We start from the raw sequence: 24,448 nt of genomic DNA on the forward strand, positions 1-24,448 counted from the left end.
CTGATCTATAGTCAGAAATGTGCTTTGAATCCTCAAACTGTGGTAGGGGTCCGTAAATAAGGGATCTTAAGGTGGTTCCCGGCTTTATCCATGGTTGGTTCTAAAATTTTATGAATCTCCCATTCGCTGGGTTCCAAATGGTACCTTTTTGGCAGTAGTTCCAACCAATTAACAAGTTTTTCTTTGTACTAGATCGAAAGGGGAAAGTAGCGGAGGAATTCATGCATTTGTTCCTCAGAAGGGGGGCCCAAATAGAGTTATGGGAGTGGAAAAATCTCCAACCCGAGGAGGCTAGTAGAGCATTATTCTTGGCACCCAAGTTTTGTATTCCCAATCCCCTATACTTTTTAGGCATTGTACAAGCCGACCACTTAAGAAGATTTAATTTTTTATGGGATTCCGTCGTTCCCCAAAGGAAATCTCATTCATATCTTTCCATTTTGCGGATAATTTGGAGAGGTAATTTATAAACCTGCATTATATGGTTTGGTAAACTATTTAGCACCGATTTAATAAGAGTGACTCGACCCGCTGAGGTCAAGAACATATTTTTTCAGCTCTTTAAGAGATGCTTGAAGCTATCTATCAAGGACTGGTAGTCCCCTATGGCTAGTTTAGAGTGGGGATAGGAAAGCCCAGGTAACGGCCGAAGCTGTTCCTAAAAAAGGAACAAATATTTTCCTTGGTCATTATGGAGGTATTGGCAGAGAAGTACAGCGGGACTTGGCATAATTTATTTTCTGTCCCGAGGCTGCAGCAAATCTGGAAAGAGTTTGGCTAATATTATAGCATGATTGGTTGGTTATCTTACTGCCTAAGATGATATCATCCGCTAATAAGAGATAGGATATTGGTGGATCTCGTGGAGAGGTTTTAATGGGTGCCCACAAATCCATAAATACTTGCGCATCTATTATTCGAGACAATCTCTCCATGCAAAGTATAAAAATACAGGGGGATTTGCCTTGCCGAATTCCTCTTGTAGGGTTAAAGAATGGTAAAACGTTCCCATTAACGAGGATGGATATAGCAAAAGTGTTAATGCACGACATGATAAGACTAACCAATTTGTCTGGGAATTTAAAATAAAATAGTGTTTCCCGGATGAATGTTTACTATTTGGTCTTTATATTACAATACGTTATCAGTACGAGACCTCTTATAAGGTACTTATTTATTATATAGCTATATTTATTTTCAAAATGTAAACACACACAAATATATATCACTACCAGAAATTGGGCCTATGACAACAGACTTTTTGGCGACGGTTGTAAAAGCGTTGCGATAGATGGTCTATTGCAACGGTTTCAACCGTCGCAAAAAAAAATCATTCTAGTAGCTCTATAACCATTGCTATTGATGTATAACCGTTGCAATATGGTGACCTATAACAATGGTTACTTGAACTGGTGCCATGAATCACCTATGGCAACGCTTAAATAAAAAAAAAAAACACTATTGCATCAATTTTCAATTTTTCCCTCTCTATTTTTTTCACAAAATCTGCCAAAATTTTTAAAAATATATAACAATAAATTAAAAAAATATATAAGGAAAATGTTCTCAATTCACTCCCATTGTCGACAATTCACGTCTGTGTGGTTTATTTGTTGGTGCAGGAAGAAAGATTATGATAGAGACAAGGTAGAGAGGCACAGACATAGGTCAAAATCTTATGAGAGAGAGCGGGAGGAAGGGCACAGACAAAGGTCCAAGTCATATGATAAGGATAGAGAGGAAAGGGACAGACACAGGTCGAAATCCTATGACAGAGATCGAGAGGAAAGGCATGGACATAGATCTCACTCAAGGGGAAGATCTAGCCATAGGTCAAGGTCGCGTTCTCGATCTCGGTCTCGTTCGCGCTTCAAAAGGTAAGTTCTCTGCTGTCCATGAAAAACTGACAATTGGTAGTCATTTTTTTCTTTGGTTATGTTGAGGAATGTGACACAGCTGCAAAGATTCCTAGAACCCTTTTTCCTTCCGTTATGTTGACGAGATAGTTTCCAATGGTTCAATTCTTATTAAAATGGTTGTTATTTCTACATCACTACAATTACTATGATTTGTTAGTCAGCTTAGTGGGATTTACTAGTGCTGCTTCAAAAATTGATTTACTGGTGCGAGGAATATTTTGACCAAGATATTTGGGATTAGGTTGGTTTGGTAAGCTTCGGACCAACTGTAGAATTGTATTTTGGTGAGTTAAAGATAAACCATATTTGATTTGCATTTTAATTTCATACTGAATTTTCACTTCGATTTGCAATTAGGGCTAATTTTGCACTTTAATTTCTCTTAGTGTTGGAAATTGCGATTGAATTTGAGCTCTCAATTTGTGTTGGAAAGTCAGACCAAATTTGCACTTCAATTTCTCTCAAATGTGCACTTCAATTGCTTTAATTTGGGGATTTTAAGGTTAGCACTTTTTGTAGTTTACCTTTTCTATTTTCTTATCAAGTTCTTATTGATTAGGTTGAAAACTTTGAGAGGTGGGTTCGTGAGACAAAATTCAGAATAATGAGTCTCAATACGATGAACAAATTTGGTGTTGTTCTTGATGACTTTGGCCTTGAAAACCTGTTGGACAAGTTGATGGAAGATTTCATTCGTCCCATTTCAAGAGGTAAGAACTTGGATATTTTACTAGGATGCAACAAAGGAAACACAGAAGAGATTATTGAGAAGTTTTGCCTGGATTTATTTTGATCTTCTAAATTGAATTTTTTGTGTAGTTTTATTTTCTAATGTTGGTGGATCCACACTTGATTCCCATCATGGTTTTGTTGTCGAGTATGGGATGGATAGAGACGTTGACTAGGGTGAGTTTTTTCTTTTTAGTACCATGTGTTTTTTTTCTATTTAAAAATCCATGAAAATGTAGTTTTGAGGTTTTGGTTAGAGATTTGTCTATTATTTATGTCAAAGTGAAGATCTTTATGGTGGTTGCAGAGTGTTCTTGTTATTGGTGGAACTGTGAATCTGAGATTTAAAAGAAAAAGGACTGAGGAAGAGGAAGCAAAAAACTTATGTTCTTGGAGTCACAGTATGAGTGGACTATATGTGAAGATTCTGTTTGTATTTGCAATATTTGTTGTTCAAAATTGCCAGGGGTTTACTGATCCTCGTGATGGTAATAATTATTTCTCAGTGGTTTGTGTTGTGTATTATACAAAATGTTTTACTAGTTTGAATTTATTATCATTTTTGTTAACTTTAGTGAAATTACTGCTGGAACTTTAGTGTAAAAGAAGGGTGAAGTTCATGTCATTGTTTTCTTTTCTTGCTTTCAGTATTTGCCATAAATAGTTTATATACTGGTCTGGGCTACCCCTTGCTTCCTGGATGGGTACCATATGGATTAGACCCTTATGGTGATCAATGGCATGGTGTACTTTGTGTCAACTCTAATGTAACTGGAATGTAAGAACTCTTTTTTTTTTTGCCTTAGTCGTTTCTCAACTGGTTAGATGACAGTTTATGATAGATTTCTTTATTTTCTTTGGCAGAGTACTCAATGATTCAAATTTGGGAGGTGAATTAAGTGAGGGCATTGGAAGTTTTGCTTCAATCATACAAATGTTGGTGACATCTTTATCTTTATCAATGAATTGATTTAACATATATTGTTGTTGTTGTTGATTTAAATTCACGAATATTTCTTAGTCATTTTGTCCTTTCACCTCTGCACTTTGTCCTTCCCTGCATCATTTGGCACTACCATTGCATTTTTTATTCTATGGCTTTAGTTAACTGCTATGTATTAAATGCTTAAGCTGTGTGTTAATGATAAAACCAAAGATCTCAGTAACAACCATATTGGAGGCAGTATACCATCCAATTTGCCCGTTACCCTCAAAACCTTGTAAGTTATTAAGCTTTGTCCTTATTGAGCTTCTTCACCAGTTTATAGTTTTTTGGCTCAACCTAGATCCATATTTTATCCTATTAGGGCATTTGTGTTTATACAAGTCTCTGTCCGATAACCATCTTACTGGAAGCATTCTAGACTGCATATCCTTGTTAGGGCAATTATCAGACTTGTAAGATATATTTGACGTATCCTTATATTCTCCTTTTCTGACCATACTTCTGTTTTTGTTACATGTAATTTTTTCCTTATAGGTCGTTGAACAACAATCATCTTAAGGGAGTCATTCCAGATGCCTTTCTGCAGCTTAAGACTTTGACTACTAGGTACTCATAATTCTTTTAGCCTTCTACTTTTTCGCTAGAGATGAAACTACTTTTCTTGGTGTTGTTTGTATTTATGCCTTCATGTTCTTATTTTGCAGGGACTTATCTAGGAACAATTTAAGTGGTCAACTGCCTCCTTCAATAGGGAGTTTGTCGTCACTTACTACCTTGTATGTATTTCCCCTTGTTGGTATGGTAATTAGGGAAATATAAGGAGATGAAAATACTTTTCTGTTTATAAGGAATGAGTGCTTTCCTCCTCGAGACACTGAATAGAAGTTTATATAAGTTGTTAATTCCTTCAAAAGTTTAATGAAAGTTTTGTTCATACATAATTTAGAATGAGAGGCTTTATAAAGGTAAATATAGTTTTTGACTTTTCGATGCATATGGAACTATTGTATAGTTATGGAATGTTGGTTCATTAAGATGTGTTGCATGTGAACAAGATAGATGATTGCTATTCAAGGATAATACTTGGCAAAGCAGATTGATTTTGTCTAGTATCTCAATTTGCATATATTAAACTTAATACACTTGGATGGTATCAGGATGTTAACATAATTCCCGAATTAAACTTGTGAATATAGTACTTATGGTGATTTCTTATATCCAGTTTTAAATATGTATGTTTGGAAGTTTACAGACACTTACAGAATAATCAGCTCACTGGGATCCTTGATATTTTGCAAGATCTTTCTATAACGGATTTGTAATCGTCTGGACTGATGAATTTTTCATCATTATAATAAATACGTAATGATGTTAACTAGGTCTTCATCTGATTATTTGTGCTTAAAATTTGGTCTCTTTCTTGTTCTGCAGAAACATAGGGAATAATTTATTCTCTGGGCCTATACCGCCAAAATTGTTGAGCATCCCGACCTTCAGGTAAAACCTATAAATTTTGGCCCTTTTGGTTTGAGTTTTCTTCAAACTGATGAAATCCATTTTATTCTTATATTGTGTCTTCAAGTTCTGAATCTGAACTGGAACATCTTATTTCTCTTTGTTTTAATTGGGCTTCATCTCTCTGTGTTGAGAAGCTTTCTTAAGCAACAGGTTATTGAAGTTCAAGGACTTCAGGATTTTCCTTATCTATAACAAGGGTGTTATCTATTCGTCTATAGTGATAACATGCTATCTGAACTTACTGTGAACCTATTTGATATTTTATTTTTTGAACTTGCAGTGACTTGAACAATCATGAATCTACAAGGGTGTTCAAGAAATCATTAGAAAGTTAAAGAACTTTGTTTCAGCTAGATTACTTGCAGCTTTACGGAAAAAACAGATGCCAGAACACAAGAAGAAGAAGAAGAAGAATAATACAGGCTACATAGAATTTCTTGAAACTTATCGCGACTAGAACTTGATACTATGTAAAAACTTAACTAATCATTTGGGTACTTAACATACATTTTGCTTTTGAATTTAGATTACTAATTTAATTTGTTCCATATTTTGGATTATGTCATTATTAATGAATGATTTTGTTTTATGATGTGTGTATAATTGTTTATTGTAATTTATTATGTATGTAAATACTAATTTATAATACATTGCAATAGATGTTGTTGCAAACGTCGCAATAGATGCTGTTACATCAGTTTAATGTCATTGCAATAGCTTCTATTGCAACAGTTAGTAACCGTTGCAATAGATGAAAATAGGCGTCTCAATAAGTCAAAAAATAACCGTCGCCATAGGTCAAGCTATGACGACGGTTGTAACCGTTGCAATAGATGAAAATAGGCGTATGAATAAGTCAAAAAATAATCGTCGCCATAGGTCAAGCTATGGAGACGGTTTTCTAAAACCGTCATCATAGCCTGACCAATGGCGACGGTTCAGACAACCGTCGCATAAACCGTTGCCATAGACCTGTTGCAACGCCCACTTATAGGACGGTTGCTGAACCGTTGTGGTAGAGCTATGGCAACGGTTTTTCTGTCTATTGCAATAGTTTTGGAAGAATCAAAAGAATTCTCTTGTGCTGCTGTTCTCAAGGCAAATTGATTACTAGATCATTAACAATTAAAGTGAGAATTGAATCATCTTTATTTTTGAAATGTATGCAGGGTGACTGTTTACTCTCCACATGGATCATTTAAATATTATATGATTTTAATAGATGCATCTATAAAATGATCACATGTTTATTTATTATCAACTCATAATTTGGTATTTGTGAGATTACTTGCTCAAATAATAAAGTTAAGAGCACAATTTTCAGATTATACAATAAAAATAATTCGTCTTGATAATGCTGGTTAGTTTACATCCCATACTTTTAATGATTATTGTATATCAACTGAAATAACGATTGAGCATCCGGTTGCTCATGTTCATACTCAAAATGGTCTAGCAGAATCATTGATTATACGTCTTAATTAATCTCTCGACCAATGTTTATGAGAAAAAAACTTTTCATTTTGATATTAGGTCATGCTATTTTGCATGCACAAGTTATCATAAAGTCTCTCTATTATAATTGATTGGTCAGGAGTCAAATATTTTCCATCTAAGAGTTTTTAAATGTGCAACATATATTTCAATTGCTCCACCACACTTCACAAAAATGAATCCCCAAAGAAGATTGGTGATATATGTTGGGTATGAGTCTCCTTTTATTAGTAAATATTTGAAACCTATGGCTGGAGATTTATTTATGGCAAGATTTACTGATTGTCATTTTGATGAAATAATATACCCAATATTAGGGAGAGAAAATAAGAAACTGAAAAAGAAAATAGACAGAAATGCATTATCATTATCTCATTTAGATCCTCGTACAAATAAATGTTAACTAGAAGTTCAAAAGATAATTCATTTGCAAAACATTGCAAAACAACTGTCAGATGCATTCACTAGCCTAGCTATCAAGAGTTACTAAATCTTACATTCTAGCTGTTAATGCTTCAGTTCGAGTTGATGTACCGATAGGACGATTGACTAATGCAAATGAGTCTAAACCATGTTTAAAACGTTGTAGACCAATCGATTCCAAAGATAAAAATTCTCAAAAAAGAAAAGGAGCAAATGATTAAAATAATCATAATATGGAGGAACCTACTCAAGAAGAGCACATAATGCCCCGAGAGTACACCCTGGATGCCACGCGGTGCTTATAGCCCAAAGGACTACAAGCTAAACCATGAGCTTGTACCTGCTATGATCACTGAGTAAAATAACAAAGTCCCTACTAACTCTGACTGACTACTAAATTGTAAAGAAATGCTGACATAAACATCATTGGTCCTCAGAGTATGAGGACTCACCATTGCTACTGCTATGGATATACTGGGATGTCTAAGTGCGGTCGGGAACCTGAGCATCTGAACTTATGATATGAGAGATCATAGCGCACGAAATGAGTATGTGGTCAGTACTTTAAATATACTGGTATGGTAAATGAGGTTAGGCTAATATGCATGGGTTCATAAACATGAATGATACATGACTGAATAAATAACATGAGATGACTGATACAATAGTATATGTGAAAGCTGTAAAATCTGAGGATGCATGGCTAAGCATATAACAGAGACTGAGATAATCTGTAAACTGAAGTACTGAAATACTGACACTGAATAATGGATAACTGTATACTATGGTCAAGCAAATCTGAAACTATACTCTGTACTGAATACTAAATTGAGACTGTGGGAGATAATGGTAATCGACATGCCCCAATGAATTATCAGGGTTCAACCTATAACCTTAGTTGGAAGGGCAATAGTACTTGCCACCGGTGTTAACAAGGGAGGGGTGGATCCACTAACTGATGGTTGATCCCTAAGAGGTAGTCAAGCCTAAACAGACGGGTGAATCCTCACATCCTACACTAGCTATATAGTTCTAGAATACAGGGAATGCTACCAACGATTCTACCTAACTGACGGGGAAGCCATCATCCTTGCATTCACTCAGTACTAAATCATACTCCCAACTGAAAGACACTGAATGCTTGACTGAACTACGTTTAGCTATTTGTGATGACTGACTGAACTGAAAATGCTCATAACTATCCTGAACCATTCTGTAGTTACTGAAGACTAGATCAGACGCTAGATTTTAGGTATTCAAAACCCCCAGGACTCGATAGTAATAATAACAAGACCATACAAAACCTTAAGGACATGATAAGTAACCGTTATCCAAAACTCATTCCTTTGGGCATTTTCTTAAACACTTGCAATTCATGGTTTAAACATGGGAATAGTTTTAAACATGTAGTAATATCATGATTTTGATACTAAATCACAATTTAAGGTACAAACCAATGAGTAAGCATCATTCAAACATGTAGGATTTAACTTAAATAACAAATCATGTATAAACATATTATAAAATTGAAATTTATGGGAATTCATGGTTAAAATTCATGCTAACATGAAAAAATCATTCTTTTAAACTTGAAATTGGGTTCTTAGACTCCATGGGTAAAAAGAACCCATGAATGAACATCTAACATACCTTAATTAAAGAATTCTTGAAAGTTCTTGGTGGTTTTCTTGAACTTAAGCTTGAATCTTTAAAGGGCTAGGATTTGTTCATGAGAGAGAATGGTTTTAAATTGAGAGAATTTGAATAAAAGATGACCAAATATACTTTTGGAGGATTTAATCCTGTGTTTTTCATGGATTGGGGCCATGGGAAAAGATGAAACTGTCCCTAGGAAATTAAAATTCGTAATTGAAACCCGGATTAAACCCTCATCGCGATTCGCCAAGGTTGTCATCGCGATTTCCACCACCATGTGGTGCAATCATGGTGACTCAATGGAAATTGGAAAATTACCGAATTGATCTTCACCATGATGCGGTGACCCCCTTCATCGCTATACTCACCACAATGCGGTCCAATCATGGTGAGCCGCTATTTTGGGAAACTAAACGGGGTCCAAACCCCATCCGAAAAATCCAAAACTTACCCGAGACATGCTACTTACACCCTTGAACATGAATCAACTTAAAAACTTCCATCTTGAAGTCGGAAAGGTCACTTTAAAAATTCTTGAAGTTGGGACCCAAGACAAGACTAAGTCCCAATACGTAGCTAAAGTTTTAGGTTGTAAGCCTCTTGTACATGTACTATGAGCTGGACTGAATTTAGAAAAGTGTGGGGTATTATAATATCTCCTCCTTTGAAACATTCATCCTCTAATGGGACTGATCAAGCTGAGAATACTGAAGGACAGAGATTACATCTTGGATATGCATAACTGAAACATGATTACATGACTGAACTGATTCATGAATGCGTGAAATGACATGAGACCGATTACATGGTTGGAAATGAGAATTGAATAGAGATAATCAAATGAAAATTATTACCTTAAGCAGAGCCTGAATTTATGAAAAAAAGATAAAGGTATTTATTTTGCATATCTGCTTCTGCTTCCCAAGTGGCTCCCTCAACGAACTTATTCCACCAAGAACTTTAACATGGGAAACTTCTTTGTTCCATAGTCTACGAGTTTGATGATCAAGGATTTCTACTGGAAACTCCTCATAAGAGAGATTGTCCTGAACGTCTACGCTTTCTAAGGGCACTGCAACAGCTGGCTCCCAAATAAACTTCTTCAGTAAAGAAACATGGAACACAGGGTGTACAGAAGTCAAATTTGAAAGCAAATCAAGCTCATAAGCTACCTTTTCAAAGTGGCTCAAGATTCTATAAGGGCCAATATACCGGGGACTTAGCTTCCCCTTTTTACCGAACCTCTTCATTCACTTTCTGGGAGAGATTCTCAAATATACAAAATCATCATATCTTTTCTCCTCACATCTGTATAAGATTTCTGTCGGCTTTGGGCTATCTTAAGTTTCTTTCTAACTAACTAAACTTTCTCCAATGCATCATATAATAACTCAGGCCCTATCAAAGTAGTATCACCTACCTTAAACCAACCAATTAGAGATCTATATCTCCTCTCATATAGAGCCTCAAATGGAGCCATGCTGGATACTAGAATGATAGTTCTTGTTGTAAGCGAATTCAATTAACGACAAATGATTATCCCAACTACCCTTAAAATTGATAACACATGCTCTCGACATGTCCTCTAGGGTCTGAATGGTCCTCTCTGCTTGACCATCTGTCTGAGGGTGAAAGGCTGTACTGAGGTGAACTTGGGTACCAAGAACCTTCTGAAAAGCTTTCAAAAAATGAGAGGTAAACTGAGTACCTCTATCAGAAATGATGGATAATAAAACTCTGTGCAACCTGACTAACTCTCTAATATAGAGCTTGGCATAATCCTCGATTGAATAAGAAGTATGGACTGGCAAAAAATGGGCTGATTTGGTTATCCTATCCATAATGACCCAAATCGAATCACGTTGACAACGAGTATGGGGCAAACCCACAACAAAGTCCATGTTCACCTTTTCCCACTTCCAAGAGGGAATATTGAACTCCTACATAGTGCCACTAGGCTTTTGGTACTCAATCTTAACCTGCTGACAAATTGAACACTTAGGCCCAAACTCTGCAACATCACTTTTTATACCACTTCACCAATAGATTTTCTGCAAATCATGATACATCTTGGTAGCTTCTGGGTGAATGGAATAACGTGCACCGTGCATTTCTACAAGAATTCTCTGCCTCAGGCCATCTACACATGGCACACACTGTCTTCCTTGACAACGCAACACACCAACTCCCCCTTGGGAGAAAACTTTTACTTTCTGATCCCTGACTGACTCCTTCAACTTAACCAGATTGGGATCCCTATCTTTCTTTTCTTTCACTTCGGCAACCAAAGAAGATTCTGAACTATTTTGAACCCAAACACTACCCTCAGCTGAATCAACCAAACAAAAACCTAATCTGTAAAGATGATGAACTTCCCTAACTAATTTCTTCTTATCATCCTCAACATGTGCAACACTATCCATAGACAATCTACTTAGGTCATCCGCCACCACATTGGCCTTGCTGGGTTGAAAGAAAATGCTTATATCATAATCCTTCAAAAATTCTAACCACCTTCTCTAGCGAAGATTCAAATCTTTCTATGAAAAATTTTATGATCCGTGAACACATCTACATAAACCTCATACAGATAATGCCTCTAAATTTTCAAGGTAAGAACAGCAACTACTTACTCAAGATCATGGGTAGGATAATTCTTCTCATGGGGCTTAAGTTTTATAGAGGCATAGACTATGACCTTACATCTCTGAATCAAAACACAACCCAAACCAACTCTGGAAGCACTACAATAAACAACAAATCCATCTAAACCATCGGGCAATGTTAAAATTAGGGCTGAGGTGAGTCGAGTCTTTAACTACTGAAAACTTTTCTAATAAGAATGTGACCACTGAAACTTGACTTTCTTCTGGGTCAATCTGGACATGAGGGATGCAATAAATGAAAACCCTTATACAAATCATTGGTAATATCCAGCCAAACCCAAGAAATCCTAATATCTGACGGAGAAATGGGTATGGGCCAGTTTCTCACAGCTTCAGTGTTTTGTGAATCAACTCTAATGCTATAACTAGAAATAATATGGCCAAGGAAAGCTACTGATCTCATCCAAAATTTGCACTTACTGAATTTGGCGAATAACTGATAGGCACTAAGAGTCTGTAATACTATTCTGAGGTGGTCTGCATGATTATTTTTATTATGGGAATAGACAGGAGTGCCATCAATGAAGACTATGACAAACATGTCTAGGTACTGCTTGAACACTCTGTTCATTATGTCCATGAATGCTGCCGGAGCATTGGTATGACCAGAAGACATGACTAGGTATTTAAAGTGACCATATCAAGTTCTGAAAGCTCTTTTTAGAATGTCACATTCTTTGACTCTGAGCTAATGATAGCTGGATCTGGGTCTATTTTAGAGAAGTAACTGACACCCTGAAGTTGGTCGAACAAGTCATCGATTTTGGGGAGTGGATATTTATTCCTGATGGTGAATTTGTTTAACTGATGGTAATCAATGCATATCCTGAGAGAATCGTCTTTCTTACACACGAAAAGAATTAGTGCAGCCCATGGGAAAACACTGGGCCTAATGAATTCCTTATCTAAGATATCTTTTAGTTGTTCCTTCAATTCTTTAAGTTTGGTTGGAGCCTTTCAATATGGAGGAATAGAGATAGGCTGGGTATCTGGAAGAAGGTCTATTCTGAAGTTAATTTTCCTTTCAGGTGGAACTCCGTAAAGGTCATCAAGGAACACATTAGGAAATTCCCTTACTACAGACACTGAATCAAGACTTGGATTTTTGAAACTAGAGCTTTGACTCGCATAAGATAGTAGACACACCTCTTGGATATTATTTTCCTCGCTCTAAGGTAAGAAACAAGCTGACCCCTAAGTGTTATGGTACTACCCCTCCATTCAAAGACTGGTTCATTTGGAAACTAAAAGTGAACGATTCTTTTTCTATAATCAACTGAAGCATAACATGAATGAACCCAATGCATGCCGTAAAAGAAGTCAAAATCTGTCATCTCTAGTTCTACAAGGTCTAATGATATAACTTTTTCAGACACTGTAATCAGGCAGTTCTTGTATTCTCGTCGGGCTATGATAGACTTACCCACTGGGGTAGATACCGAGAATGGATTTGTTAAGGTTTCGAGACTGACTCCAAAGTTGACAGCTATATAAGGGGTTATAAAATAAAGAGAAGCTCTAAGATCCAGTAAAGCATAAACATGTAAATAAAAGACTTTCAATGTACCCGTAACTACATATGGAGAACTTTCTTGATCCTTTCAGGACTGTAGTGCATAAAACCTATTTGGATGCTGACAGCTGCTAGCACTGGAAGTGGCGCCCTGCTGAATCGGGTGACCTGTTGTTGCTGATGCTGATGACAAATGAGACTGGCCCTGACGGCGCACATCCCTACCCTTCTACGCCACCACTCAACACTCGAATCCTATGGCCTGGCTAGCCACACCCAAAAGACACGTCGCTGCCAGACCTGTATTCTCTCTAATATTTTCTACCATATTTTTGGCAAAGAGGATTTGTAAGACCACTGTTAACGCTGCCCTGGGACTTAGAACCTGGCACCCTATCCCGATTATCATTTCTGAATTTGTACACTGGTGCACTAGCCTAAGACAAAATTGAGACCGAAGATATTTGAAGAAATTGAGAATGGTTACCACCCTCTGACTTTGGCTGAGTAAAATTAAAACTACCTATTTTAGCCCTCTTATTCTCCTTCTCTCTCTTATTAGCCTTCTCTTCTTCAATCTGCTGAGCATGGACCATCAGCCTAGAAAAGTCCATCTCCTTAATCAATATTATGGTCCTACACTTGTTGACCATCTTATCAGATATCCCAGACCCAAACTTGCTTATCCTAAACCTGTTATCAGCCACTACATGAGGAGCATACCTGGCTAGTTGTGTAAACTTAAGAGAATGCACTTTCAAACTCATATTTCCCTGCTTCAAGTTAATAAAATCTAACACCTTAGCTTCCCCCATCTCCAAAGGGAGGAATCTATCTAAGAAGGCTGTAGCAAACTCCTCCCACTCAACAGGTCCTGCATCTGCGCCTCTATCTTTTTTCTTCTACTTAAACCAGGTGTTAGCTACATCCTGCAGCTAAGCAGGCAATTCAGAACTTTCACTAGAAGTCATATCCATAATGTTAGTTACTTTTTGAACCATGTCGAGGAACTCCTACGGATCCTCATCAGACTTGGATCCCAAAAACAATGGAGGATTCATTCCGGTAAAATCCTGAATCCTAGCTGCGGCGGCATTAGCCATTAGATTGGCTTGGATAGAAACCTGTTGATTATTTAGATATGATACTGAGTCAGCTAGAGTGGTGAATGCAGCTCTAAATTTAACATAAGAAACATGTTTGTTCAGGGGATCTTCCTGAATAGGTGAAGGTGCAGGCTGATTCTTCTTTCTCCTTTCGTTAGTCTTTTTGGGAGGCATGTTCTATAAATGGAAGGAATATTGAGTTAGACAGAGAGTTTAAATTAGGCTCATGCTTATTCGCACGACATGAATACTGAAAGAAGGGAAAATTTTCCTAAAATATCTTATAGCCTCCTATTCATAAGTGTGGCGTACTTTACACACATGCACAAGACTCTATTCAAGGTGGCTTTCAGACTCCCTAGGACACCTTAAAACCTCAGACTCTGATACCAATTTTTTAACGCCCCGAGAGTACACCCTGTATGCCACACGATGCTTACAACCCAAAGGACCACAAGCTAACCCATGAGTTGGTACCTAATGTGAGCACTGAATAAAATAATAAAGACATGAGCAGAACTTTAACTGGAAATGCTATAAGGTTTTTAACAACTAAAAATTAATACTAAATCATAGTTTAACATATCTGAAACATACTTTCAATACTGATAAAGCAATTGATAATACGACTAAAAACTAACTATCTGTCTGTACTAGTCTGAAAGCCTCTAAATAGACTGACTGTTGAGTTAATGGGACAAGTCCCTAACTAACTCCGACTGACTACTAAACTAAAAAGAAATGCTGACACAAATATCATTGGTCCTTGGAGTATGAGGACTCACCACTGCTACTGCTGCGGATGCACTGGGATGTCTAAGTACGGTTGAGAACCTGAGCATCTAAACATATGATATGAGATATCATAACACAAGAAATGAGTATGCGTTCAATATTTTAAATGTACTGGTATGCTAAATGAGGTTAGGATGATATGTATGGGTTTATGAACATGAATAATACATCACTAAATAAATAACATGAGATAACTGATACAATAATATATGTAAAAGCTGTAAAATCTGAGGATGCATGACCAAACATATAACATGATACTGAGATAATCTATAAATTGAAGTACTAAAATACTGATACTAAATAACAGATAATTGTATGCTATGGTCAAGCAAATCTGAAACTGTACTCTACACTAAATACTGAACTAAGACTGTGGGAGTTAACTATAACTGATATGCCCCAATGTATTATCAGGGTCCAACTTGTAACCTAAGTTGGAAAAGCGGTAGTACCATGCCACAGGTACTAACAATGGCTAGGTGGATCCACTAACTGATGTCCCAAAGGACCAGGGTGTCAAGCCTAAACTGATGGGTGACCCTTAAGAGGTAGTCAAGACTAAAATGATGGGTGACACCTCATATCCTACTCTAGTTAGATAGTTTTGGAATATAAGTATTACTTCCAATGACTCTGCCTAACTGACGGGGAAGCCATCATCCCTGCATTTACTCGGTGCTAAATCCTAGTCACAACTGAAAGACACTGAAATACTGGACTGAACTAAGTTTAGCTGTTTATGGTGACTGACTGAATTGAAAATGTTCATAACTATCCTAAACTATTCTGTAGTTACTAAAGACTAGATAAACAACTATTTTTTGGTATTCAAAACCCCCAGGACTCGATAGTAATAACAACAAGACCCTACAAAACCTTTAGGACATGATAAGTAACCATTATCCAAAACTCATTCCTTTGGGCATTTTATCAAACACTTGCAATTCATTGTTTTAACATGGGAATAGTTTTAAACATGTAGTAATATCATGATTTTAATTCTAAATTACAATTTAAGGTACAATCCAATGAGTAATCATCATTCAAATGTGTAGGATTTAACTTCAACAACAAATCATGTATAAACATAATATAAAATTGAAATTTGTGAGAATTCATGGTTAAAATTCACGATAACATGTAAAAATTGATCTTTTAAATTTGAAATTGAGTTCTTGGACTCCATGGGTGAAAGGAACCCATGAATGAACATCTAAAATACATTAATTGAAGAATTCTTGAAGGTTCTTGGTGGTTTTCTTGAACTTGAGATTGAATCTTTGAAGTACTAGGGTTTGTTCTTGAGAAAAAATGGTTTTAAATTGAGTGAATTTGAATAAAAGATGACCAAATGTGCTTTTGAAGTCTTTAATCCCGTGTTTTTCATGAATTGGGGCCATGGGAAAAAACCAAAATATCCCTGGGAAATTAAAATTTGTAATAGAAATTGGATTAGACCCTCACCGCGATGTGTCAAGGCTGTCATTGCAATTTTCACTGCGACGCGGTGCAATCGCGGTGACTCACTAGAAATTGAACAATTGCTGAATTAACCTTCACAGCATTGCGATGACCTCCTTCATCGCTATACTCACCGTGACGTGGTCCAATCGTGATGAGTTACTGCTTTGGGAAATCAAACAGGGTCCAAACCTCGTCCGAAAAATCTAAAACTTACTCGAGACGTGCTGCTTACACCCTTGAACATAAATCAACTTAAAAACTTTATGTATCGGGGTCGGGAAGCTCACTTTAAAAATTTTTAAAGTTCGGAACCCCAAAAACAAGACTAAGTCCCAACACTTTGCCAAATTTTTAGGTTTTAAGCCTCTTGTACATGTACTATGAGCTGGATTGAATTTAGAAAAGTGTGGGGTATTACAGAACAACAAGACATAACAATTGAAAAGACCTCAAAAGAGATTCAGGTACCTGAAAATAATGAAAATAAAGAGATATCAGTCAGTTTTGTCTCATCAAGAAAAATATAAAATCGAAATGATATAATTATTGACAATACTTTTGCTTATAATGTTGCTAATAAGAAAATACAACAAAATGAGGATCTTGAATCAAAATCTGCGAAGAATTTTGACAGAGAAATGATTGGGCAAAATGAAAAGATGCAATTAATATTGAATTGGCTTCACTTGAAAAATGTAAAATTTTCAGACCTACAGTCCAAACACCCGAAGGTATAAATCCAGTGGGGTACAAATAAATTTTTGTTCGAAAATAAAATGAGAAAAATGAAGTCGTAATACATAAAGCACGACTTGTTGCACATGAATTTTTGCAAAGACCCAACATTATTTATATGAAGACATATTCTCCGATGGTGGATGCGATCACCTTCAGGTATCTTATAAATATGGCAGTTCGTGAATGACTTGATATGCATCTGATGGATGTTGTCACAACCTATTTATATGGCTTATTAGATAATGACATTTTTATGAGAGTTCCTGAAGAATTCAAAATGCTTGAAGCGAATAAAATTCTCAAGAAAATTATTCAATCAAGCGTAAAAAATTCTTATATAGATTAAAATAATCAAGACACATGTGGTATAATCGTCTTAGTGAATATCTATTGAAAGAAGGGTACAAAAATGACTCAATCTGTTCTTGTGCCTTTATTAAAAGATCTGGATCTGAATTTGTCGTAATAGTTATATATGTTGATGACTTGAATATCATTGAAATTCCTGAGGTTCTTTCAAAGACGGTAGAATATTTGAAAAAAGAATTTGAAATGAAAGACCTCGGAAAGATAAAATTTTATCTTGGTCTACAAATTGAACATTTTATGAATGAAATCTTTGCCCATTAATCCACATATACTGTAAATATTTTAAAGAGATTTTACTTGGATAAAGAACATTCATTAAGTATCTCGACAGTTGAGAGATCACTTGATATTAATAAAAATCCATTTCTGCCTCATGAAAATGATGAAGAACGTATTGTGCTGAAATACCATATCTTCGTGCAATTGGGACATTGATGTATCTTGCTAGTAATTCACAACCAAATATATATTTTGCTGTGAATTTATTAGCAAGATTTAGTTCTTCCCAACACGAAGACATTGAAATGATGTTAAGCATATATTCAGATATCTTTGAGAAACTATTGATATGAAACTATTTTAATCAAATAAGTTCGATTCACAATTAATTGGTTATGCAGATGCGGGATATTTGTCTGACCCACATAAAGGTCGATCTTAGACAGATTATTTGTTTACATGTGAAGTTATAACTATATCATGGTGTTCAACTAAACAAACCATGATTGCTACATTTTCAAATCATGCATAGTTAATAGCCATTTATGAAGCAAGTCGAGAATGCATTTGGTTAAGGTCGATAACTCAACACATCCAGAAAATATGTGGTCTTCCTTTGAAAAAGGATATTTCAATAGTATTATATGATTACAATGTTGCATGCATAGCTCAACTAGAAAGAGGATACATCAAAGGAGACAGAACAAAACACATTTCACCAAAATTACTTTTTACTCATGATATTCAAAAGACAGGTGAAATTGACGTTCAACAAGTTCATTCAAGTGATAATTTAGCAGATATGTTCACTAAAGCATTGCCAACATCAACTTTTGAGAAGTTGAGATACAAGATTGGAATGCGTTGTTTCCAAGATATTAAGTGATGGTTTTATTAGGGGGAGTAAATATGCACTAGACTTTTTTTCCTTAACCAAAATTTTGTCCCACTAAATTTTTCTGATAAGGTCTTTAATGAGGCAGTAAACAATTCATTTTACAAAAAATTATGTACATCCTATTCTTTTTAAAAATTTTCTTTGTACATGGACATCCAAGGGGGAGTATTGTGAATAAAGCAAGTGGCTGCCCATGTGGAGACCACTTACTGTTGATTGCCCATCTATCCATGACATATAATGCCTATATAAAATCCCCACTTCATATGTAAAAGGGACACACTAATGAAAAATAAAGAGAAAAGGACATGGCATGGCCATTTAAAAAAAAGGCTCATAATTGAAAAGGTGGATGTGTTGTAGCCAGTCGGCTAAAGTAATTTCTCTTTTTAGCCATTTGGCTCAATTGGACACATGCAGTTCCTATACTCAATTGATACGCTTTTATACCACATTGATACACTTTTATACTATATTGATACACTTTTTAAAAAAGAAAAAGAAAATTCCATGCCAGTACATGCAGTCCCTATACCCAATTGATACTCTTTTATACCTCATTAATACACTTTTATACTAAATTGATACACTTGCAGTGTCCATATACTCACTTGATACTCTCTTATACTAGATTGATACATTTTTTAGAATGCATGTAGAAACTATACAGAGTTGTATAAAATATGTATCTAAATAGTAATTGTAGTTAAAAATTGTATAGAATGTGCATATCTATTTTATTTTTGATGTTTGACTTGTTTTATTTATAGTTCCTCTTTTGGACTTGCAATAATGTTGGAGGTTGTTATGTTAAAAAATTAAATAAACTAGCATTTTTTAAAAAAAATGGGAAAAAACGAGAAGTAACTAATATGCAAAATCCACACTTTTGCTTTGCAAAAGGAAAAGTTGAATTGTGATGCTTAATGGCCGAATAGTGATGCTTGATTGCTATTTACTGGGTTTTTTAATTTAGGTGCTAGTTTTGTGAAATTATTTTAGTTTTAGGTATTATTTTTGTTCTTTCCCCAAAAATAAAATACTACTAAGTTATCTATTTTACTCTTTCATTTATATATTTAAGTCTCTTTCTATTTCTCTCCCTTTTCTTTTAAGAAATTTTACTATTTGGTCTTTATATTACAATAGCTCATATATTCTTCTAACATTTATCATTAAAAAATGCCAAAACAATTAAAATTTAATTTCAATAAAAGTTTACTGATACAATAGTATGTTTTTTCCCCGAAAAAGTACCAAACTAATAACATCTAAGATCAAATTTTAGAAAATTAACAGTGATTATTATAAAGTAGGTTCATACTTTCTATGGTCGATATTGAAGATTGCATATTAAAAAGTAAAAATAAAATAATATAAAAATTAATATCGTGGTTAACATTCTCTTGAACTTGATAGATGATTAGGGATATAATTTAGTTTTTTAGTTTTTTTTTTTCTAGCTAAACCTTTTATTAGGAAATAAAATATTGAATTTAACATTACTTTTCTATTTTATGTTTAAAATAAGAAAATATTCACTCGTCAAAAAATAAACTACCCTCACATGAGTAATGTAAGCTTCTCGTTAGATTTGGTACTCTAAAATTGAAAAATTGTCAAACCTAAATAGTTTTGGAATTTGAATTGCACATCCAATAAGCGAAACTCTATGCATGTTAGTAGAGGTGTACATAGATCGATTTGATTTGATTTTTCATTAAAAATTAATAAATCAATAATGATGATTTATTCAATCTACAAACAAAACAAATCAAATCAGTCATTTTCTTCGATTTCGACTTTAGTACATTCTTTCGGTTTCCATTATTTTTTTTTTTACAATTATTCTATAAATGAAAGTATAATTGGATTATAAAAGATCTGGAAAAAAGGAACATTTGAAAAATCATTAAATTACTAACAATTAGAAACCAAATTCTAACAAAAACATAATATATCCAAAAGATATTCTTTTTACTTTTTTTCTTCTCGACTCTAAAATAAAAATTTCTCGAGCGATATCTTGCTTTGAAAGTTCTGTGGATGTCTAATTGAATTGATAAAAAAATAATATTTACACGTAATATGTCTAGAGTGATTTGAAAAATATTTACAAAGTAGATTATAGTTAATATTTTTTATGTATTAACTAATTAAAATTATATATATTGTGTCGGTTAGGTTTGAGCAGGTTAAGTTTTGTTAAGTTTTTTTTCTTGGTAATACCAAATCAAATAAAAAAAGATTGATTTTTTTATAACGTTAAATCAACTTGATTTTTTCCTAACGTTAAATGAACCAAATCAAACCATAAATCAATTTTGTTTATTTGACTTGATTCGCTGGTTCGATTTGACTGAACGATTTGGGTTGTATAACTCTGCATGTTAGTTTTAAGTTTCATTGTTTTAACTTTAATTTCAAAGGTTTGAAATTGATTTTAAGCGAGTATTAAATATCCCATAATTTTTAATGTCTAAAATAGTGATCTTCCAATTGGGTAATTGTACACTTGTCCCGCTTCTAAGGTGAATATGATTTAAATTTTAAGGAGAAATGATCCGTCAGAGCAAACACATGCCTAATATTTATTTGAAAGAGCGAGAGGTTAAAAAAGCTTCTAATGCATAGTAAATGGTATTCCTGTAAAAACAGAAACAGAAACAGAAAATTGATAGAAAAAATCAAGTTCTAAACCCATCGAAAATTATGTTTTTGTAAAAATTCAATGTAAAACTTGCATAAATTTCAATAAATCTACTCTTAATTATTCTCTAGTCTTATTCTTTGTTAAATTATCAATAATTTCTTATTTTATAATTTTTGAATACATAATTAACATCTGAATACATAATTTTGAAGTTGAGATACATAATTTTGATTACTGAGATATATTCATTTTTGAAATTATTTGGTCGAGATACATAATAGATTACTAGACCAAAGGGAGATACATAATTAAAATTATGTATTTGAAAATTTATGAGTTGTTGATGTATCTGCCCGTTTAAAAAAATAATTTTGGTAATTAATGAAAAGGGCAGGAATTTTATGTAGTTTAGTAAAAATAAGTTGTGGTGTTATTTAATTTTTTCAAATTTAATCCCCACACAATTGCCCAAGGTTTGATTAATTCCTCCCAGGATAGAATACAACACTATTCTGCAATATTGGTAATCAAAATTGCAGAACTTCAGCGAACTCAAAAAATAGAGTAAATCGCACATACTGTTATTTCTTTTTAGAAAAATTGCAAAGCTGAAAGAAAAAATAGTTTGCTTTTATTTTGTAAAAAGTATTTTATTTTTCAGTAGTTGAAATGAGGCTAAGCTTCTGAATATTTATAGCCACTAACAGGTGCAACCATACCTACTCAAAAAAATGTGTCATTTGGAAAAATATACTTGTTCGAAACAAACACACTTATTCAAAAAAATCACAACTCATCAAAAAGGTTACAAACACTCAAAGTGAAAAGGTATCTTTCAACATGTACCTTTTCTTTGGTGTCTATTCATTTTTCTTTCACACCTCAACACAAACTCAAGAATTTCCTACATGAATGAAAAATGACTATTTTATGAAATTATTCATAAAAAACTGTGTGATCTACAAGTAAGGATCAATCACATCTGGATAAGTAGGTTTTTCTTTGAACTTTCCATAGTGAATATACATCGGTTATCCTTGGTCAATCAGTAGATTTGATATCCTTGAACCGTCGAGCTTTTATGTATACCTAGGCAACATGTGTCCTCCTTAACTGTTCTTGATTCTTATTGTTTTATTCATTTCAACCATGAGCATGCATTGATTTCATGAGTGCGTAGTGAACTGACCTTACTCTAATTCTCTTTACAGCGGTTTACACTTCACACTCAGATGGGTGATTCATAAATGTGTAATCATATAGGTAAACTATTTGGTCATATCTGCAAACTTAGAAATCATTAAAAAGTTTCTCAAACCTTAAGCCTTATCCTTATTTTCTGAACATTGTCTTATCATGAAAATAGATATAATTTTAGTGACAATGTTGAACTGTCATTCATAACTTTGTTTGATCTCCTTGAATCTAAATCTTGGGATATCTAGTCAGCTAGGAAGAGTTGCCATTATATAGACTTGTTCTCGGTCATAATCTCATTCCCTTTTGATAATTTATCAACAACCTCTCTAATTAGCCCTTTTGTAGGCGAATCCAACACATTATCTTTTAACATTACATAGTCAATTGTAATAATTCTATTAGAGAATAATTGTCTAATAGTATTATTTCTTCATCATATGTGGCATGACTTTTTTTTTATACATAACATTTTCAGCTTGTCCTATAGTTGCTTGACTATCATAATGTATGCATATAGGAGCCACCGATTGTGGCCAAATAGGAATATCATCTAAAAAATTTCGTAGCCATTCTTCTTCTTCATCAGTCTTATCCAAAACTATAAACTCAAATTTCATTGTAAAGCAAGTTAAATATGTCTGTTTGAATGATTCTTCAGACACTACTTCTCCACCAATAGTGAAAATATATCCAGTTGTTGATTTTACTTCTGATGATCCTGTGATTCAATTTGCATCACTATACTCTTCAACTACGACAGGATATTTATTGTAGTGCAATGCATAATCTTAAGTGGATTTTAAATATTTCAAAATTTATTTTATTGTCATCCAATGAATTTGATCAAAATTACTTGTGTATCAACTTAGTTTACTTAAGGCATAAGCTGTATATGGTCAAGTATAATTCATTATGACATCAAACTTCCTAACACTCGAGCGTAGTTCGATTGAGACTTGCTTTGACCTTTGTTCTTTGTAAGAGCAAGATTTACATCAATTTGAGTATTTTCAACTTTGAAGTTCAAATACTTAAATTTTTCAAGTACCATGTTGTAATGAGTTTGAGATAGTGCTAAACCTTGAGGAATCCTATGAATTTTAATTCCTAAAATCAAATTCGCAATTCCTAAGTCTTTCATTTCAAACTTACTAGTAAGCATACACTTAGTAACATTTATGTCGAAAATTTATCTACTCATTATCAACATATACAAAAATAATGACAATGTAATTTGAAGTATTCTTGATGTAAATATATTTATTACACTCATTAATTTTAAATTTATCTGACAACATTATCTGGTCAAAGTTTGCATGTCCATGTTTGGATGCTTGTTTTAGTTCATAAATTGAGTTAAGATGTCGACATACCTTATTTTTTGTCTGAAATTACAAATACTTCGAGTAGATTTATGTATATGTCTTCCTCTAGTTCTCCATTTAAGAAAGTATTTCACATTCATTTGATAAATTTGAAGACCGTACATGAGGGTTAATGCTAATAACATTCGAATATATGTGATTCTTATTATCGATGAGTGCGTGTTGAAACAATCAAGACCTTCTCGTTGTCCGACTCTTTGACAACTAGTCCTGCCTTATATTTATCAATAGTATTATCATCTTTTATGTTTATTTTAAAGGTCCATTTAAAACCCAATGATTTACTTTTTGAGGAAGATCAACCAAATCTCATGTATAATTATTCAAATGGATTCTATTTCACTATTGATTGACTCTTTCCAATGTTGTGCTTCTGAGGAAGACATTGCTTCCTTAAATATTGGAGGCTCATTCTATACTAAAAATGTCAAGAAATTGGGATTAAAGAAAGTTAATGTCTTTTAACGTTTGCTATGTCTTGAATTTTCCTCATTAGGTGGACTTCTCTTTGATTCTTCTTGAAGTCATTTAGATCTTTCACTAAAAGACTCACATTCATTCTTCTAAGGATAAATACTTTCAATAAATTCAATATTATATAATTCAATTATCATATTCACATGAATGTCAGAATTTTTTGATTTATGAACCAAAAATAATATGTCTTGTTATTGATTGCATATCTAATAGAAACACATTCAATTGTTTTTATTCTATTTTAATTTTTTTGGGTTCAGGAAATTGTACTTAAACA

The 24,448-nt window shown here is 34.0% G+C and overlaps 1 protein-coding gene across 1 annotated transcript; it reads left to right on the top strand.

Moving 5' to 3' along the window:
* The first annotated feature begins 1,523 nt into the window (after nt 1-1,523).
* LOC107872518 (protein STRUBBELIG-RECEPTOR FAMILY 1) lies at nt 1,524-5,704 on the top strand. The gene is made up of 10 exons (XM_047413209.1): nt 1,524-1,877; nt 2,479-2,629; nt 2,739-2,825; nt 2,956-3,136; nt 3,297-3,426; nt 3,513-3,584; nt 4,129-4,200; nt 4,299-4,370; nt 5,026-5,091; nt 5,393-5,704. The coding sequence occupies exons 3-10, from the start codon at nt 2,751-2,753 to the stop codon at nt 5,445-5,447; spliced, it is 723 nt and encodes a 240-aa protein (XP_047269165.1). The 5' UTR covers nt 1,524-1,877; nt 2,479-2,629; nt 2,739-2,750; the 3' UTR covers nt 5,448-5,704.
* The last annotated feature ends 18,744 nt before the right edge of the window (nt 5,705-24,448 follow it).

The sequence above is a fragment of the Capsicum annuum genome, chromosome 5 (genome assembly GCF_002878395.1).
Source record: "Capsicum annuum cultivar UCD-10X-F1 chromosome 5, UCD10Xv1.1, whole genome shotgun sequence".
Taxonomy (NCBI): Eukaryota; Viridiplantae; Streptophyta; class Magnoliopsida; order Solanales; family Solanaceae; genus Capsicum; species Capsicum annuum.

Coding starts and splice junctions, on each gene's coding strand:
- LOC107872518 (XM_047413209.1), top strand. CDS start 2,751: ATGTTGGTGGATCCACACTTGATTCCCATCATGGTTTTGTTGTCGAGT. Junction 4,201..4,298: donor CTTAAGACTTTGACTACTAG/GTACTCATAATT, acceptor CTTATTTTGCAG/GGACTTATCTAGGAACAATT. Junction 4,371..5,025: donor TTGTCGTCACTTACTACCTT/GTATGTATTTCC, acceptor CTTGTTCTGCAG/AAACATAGGGAATAATTTAT.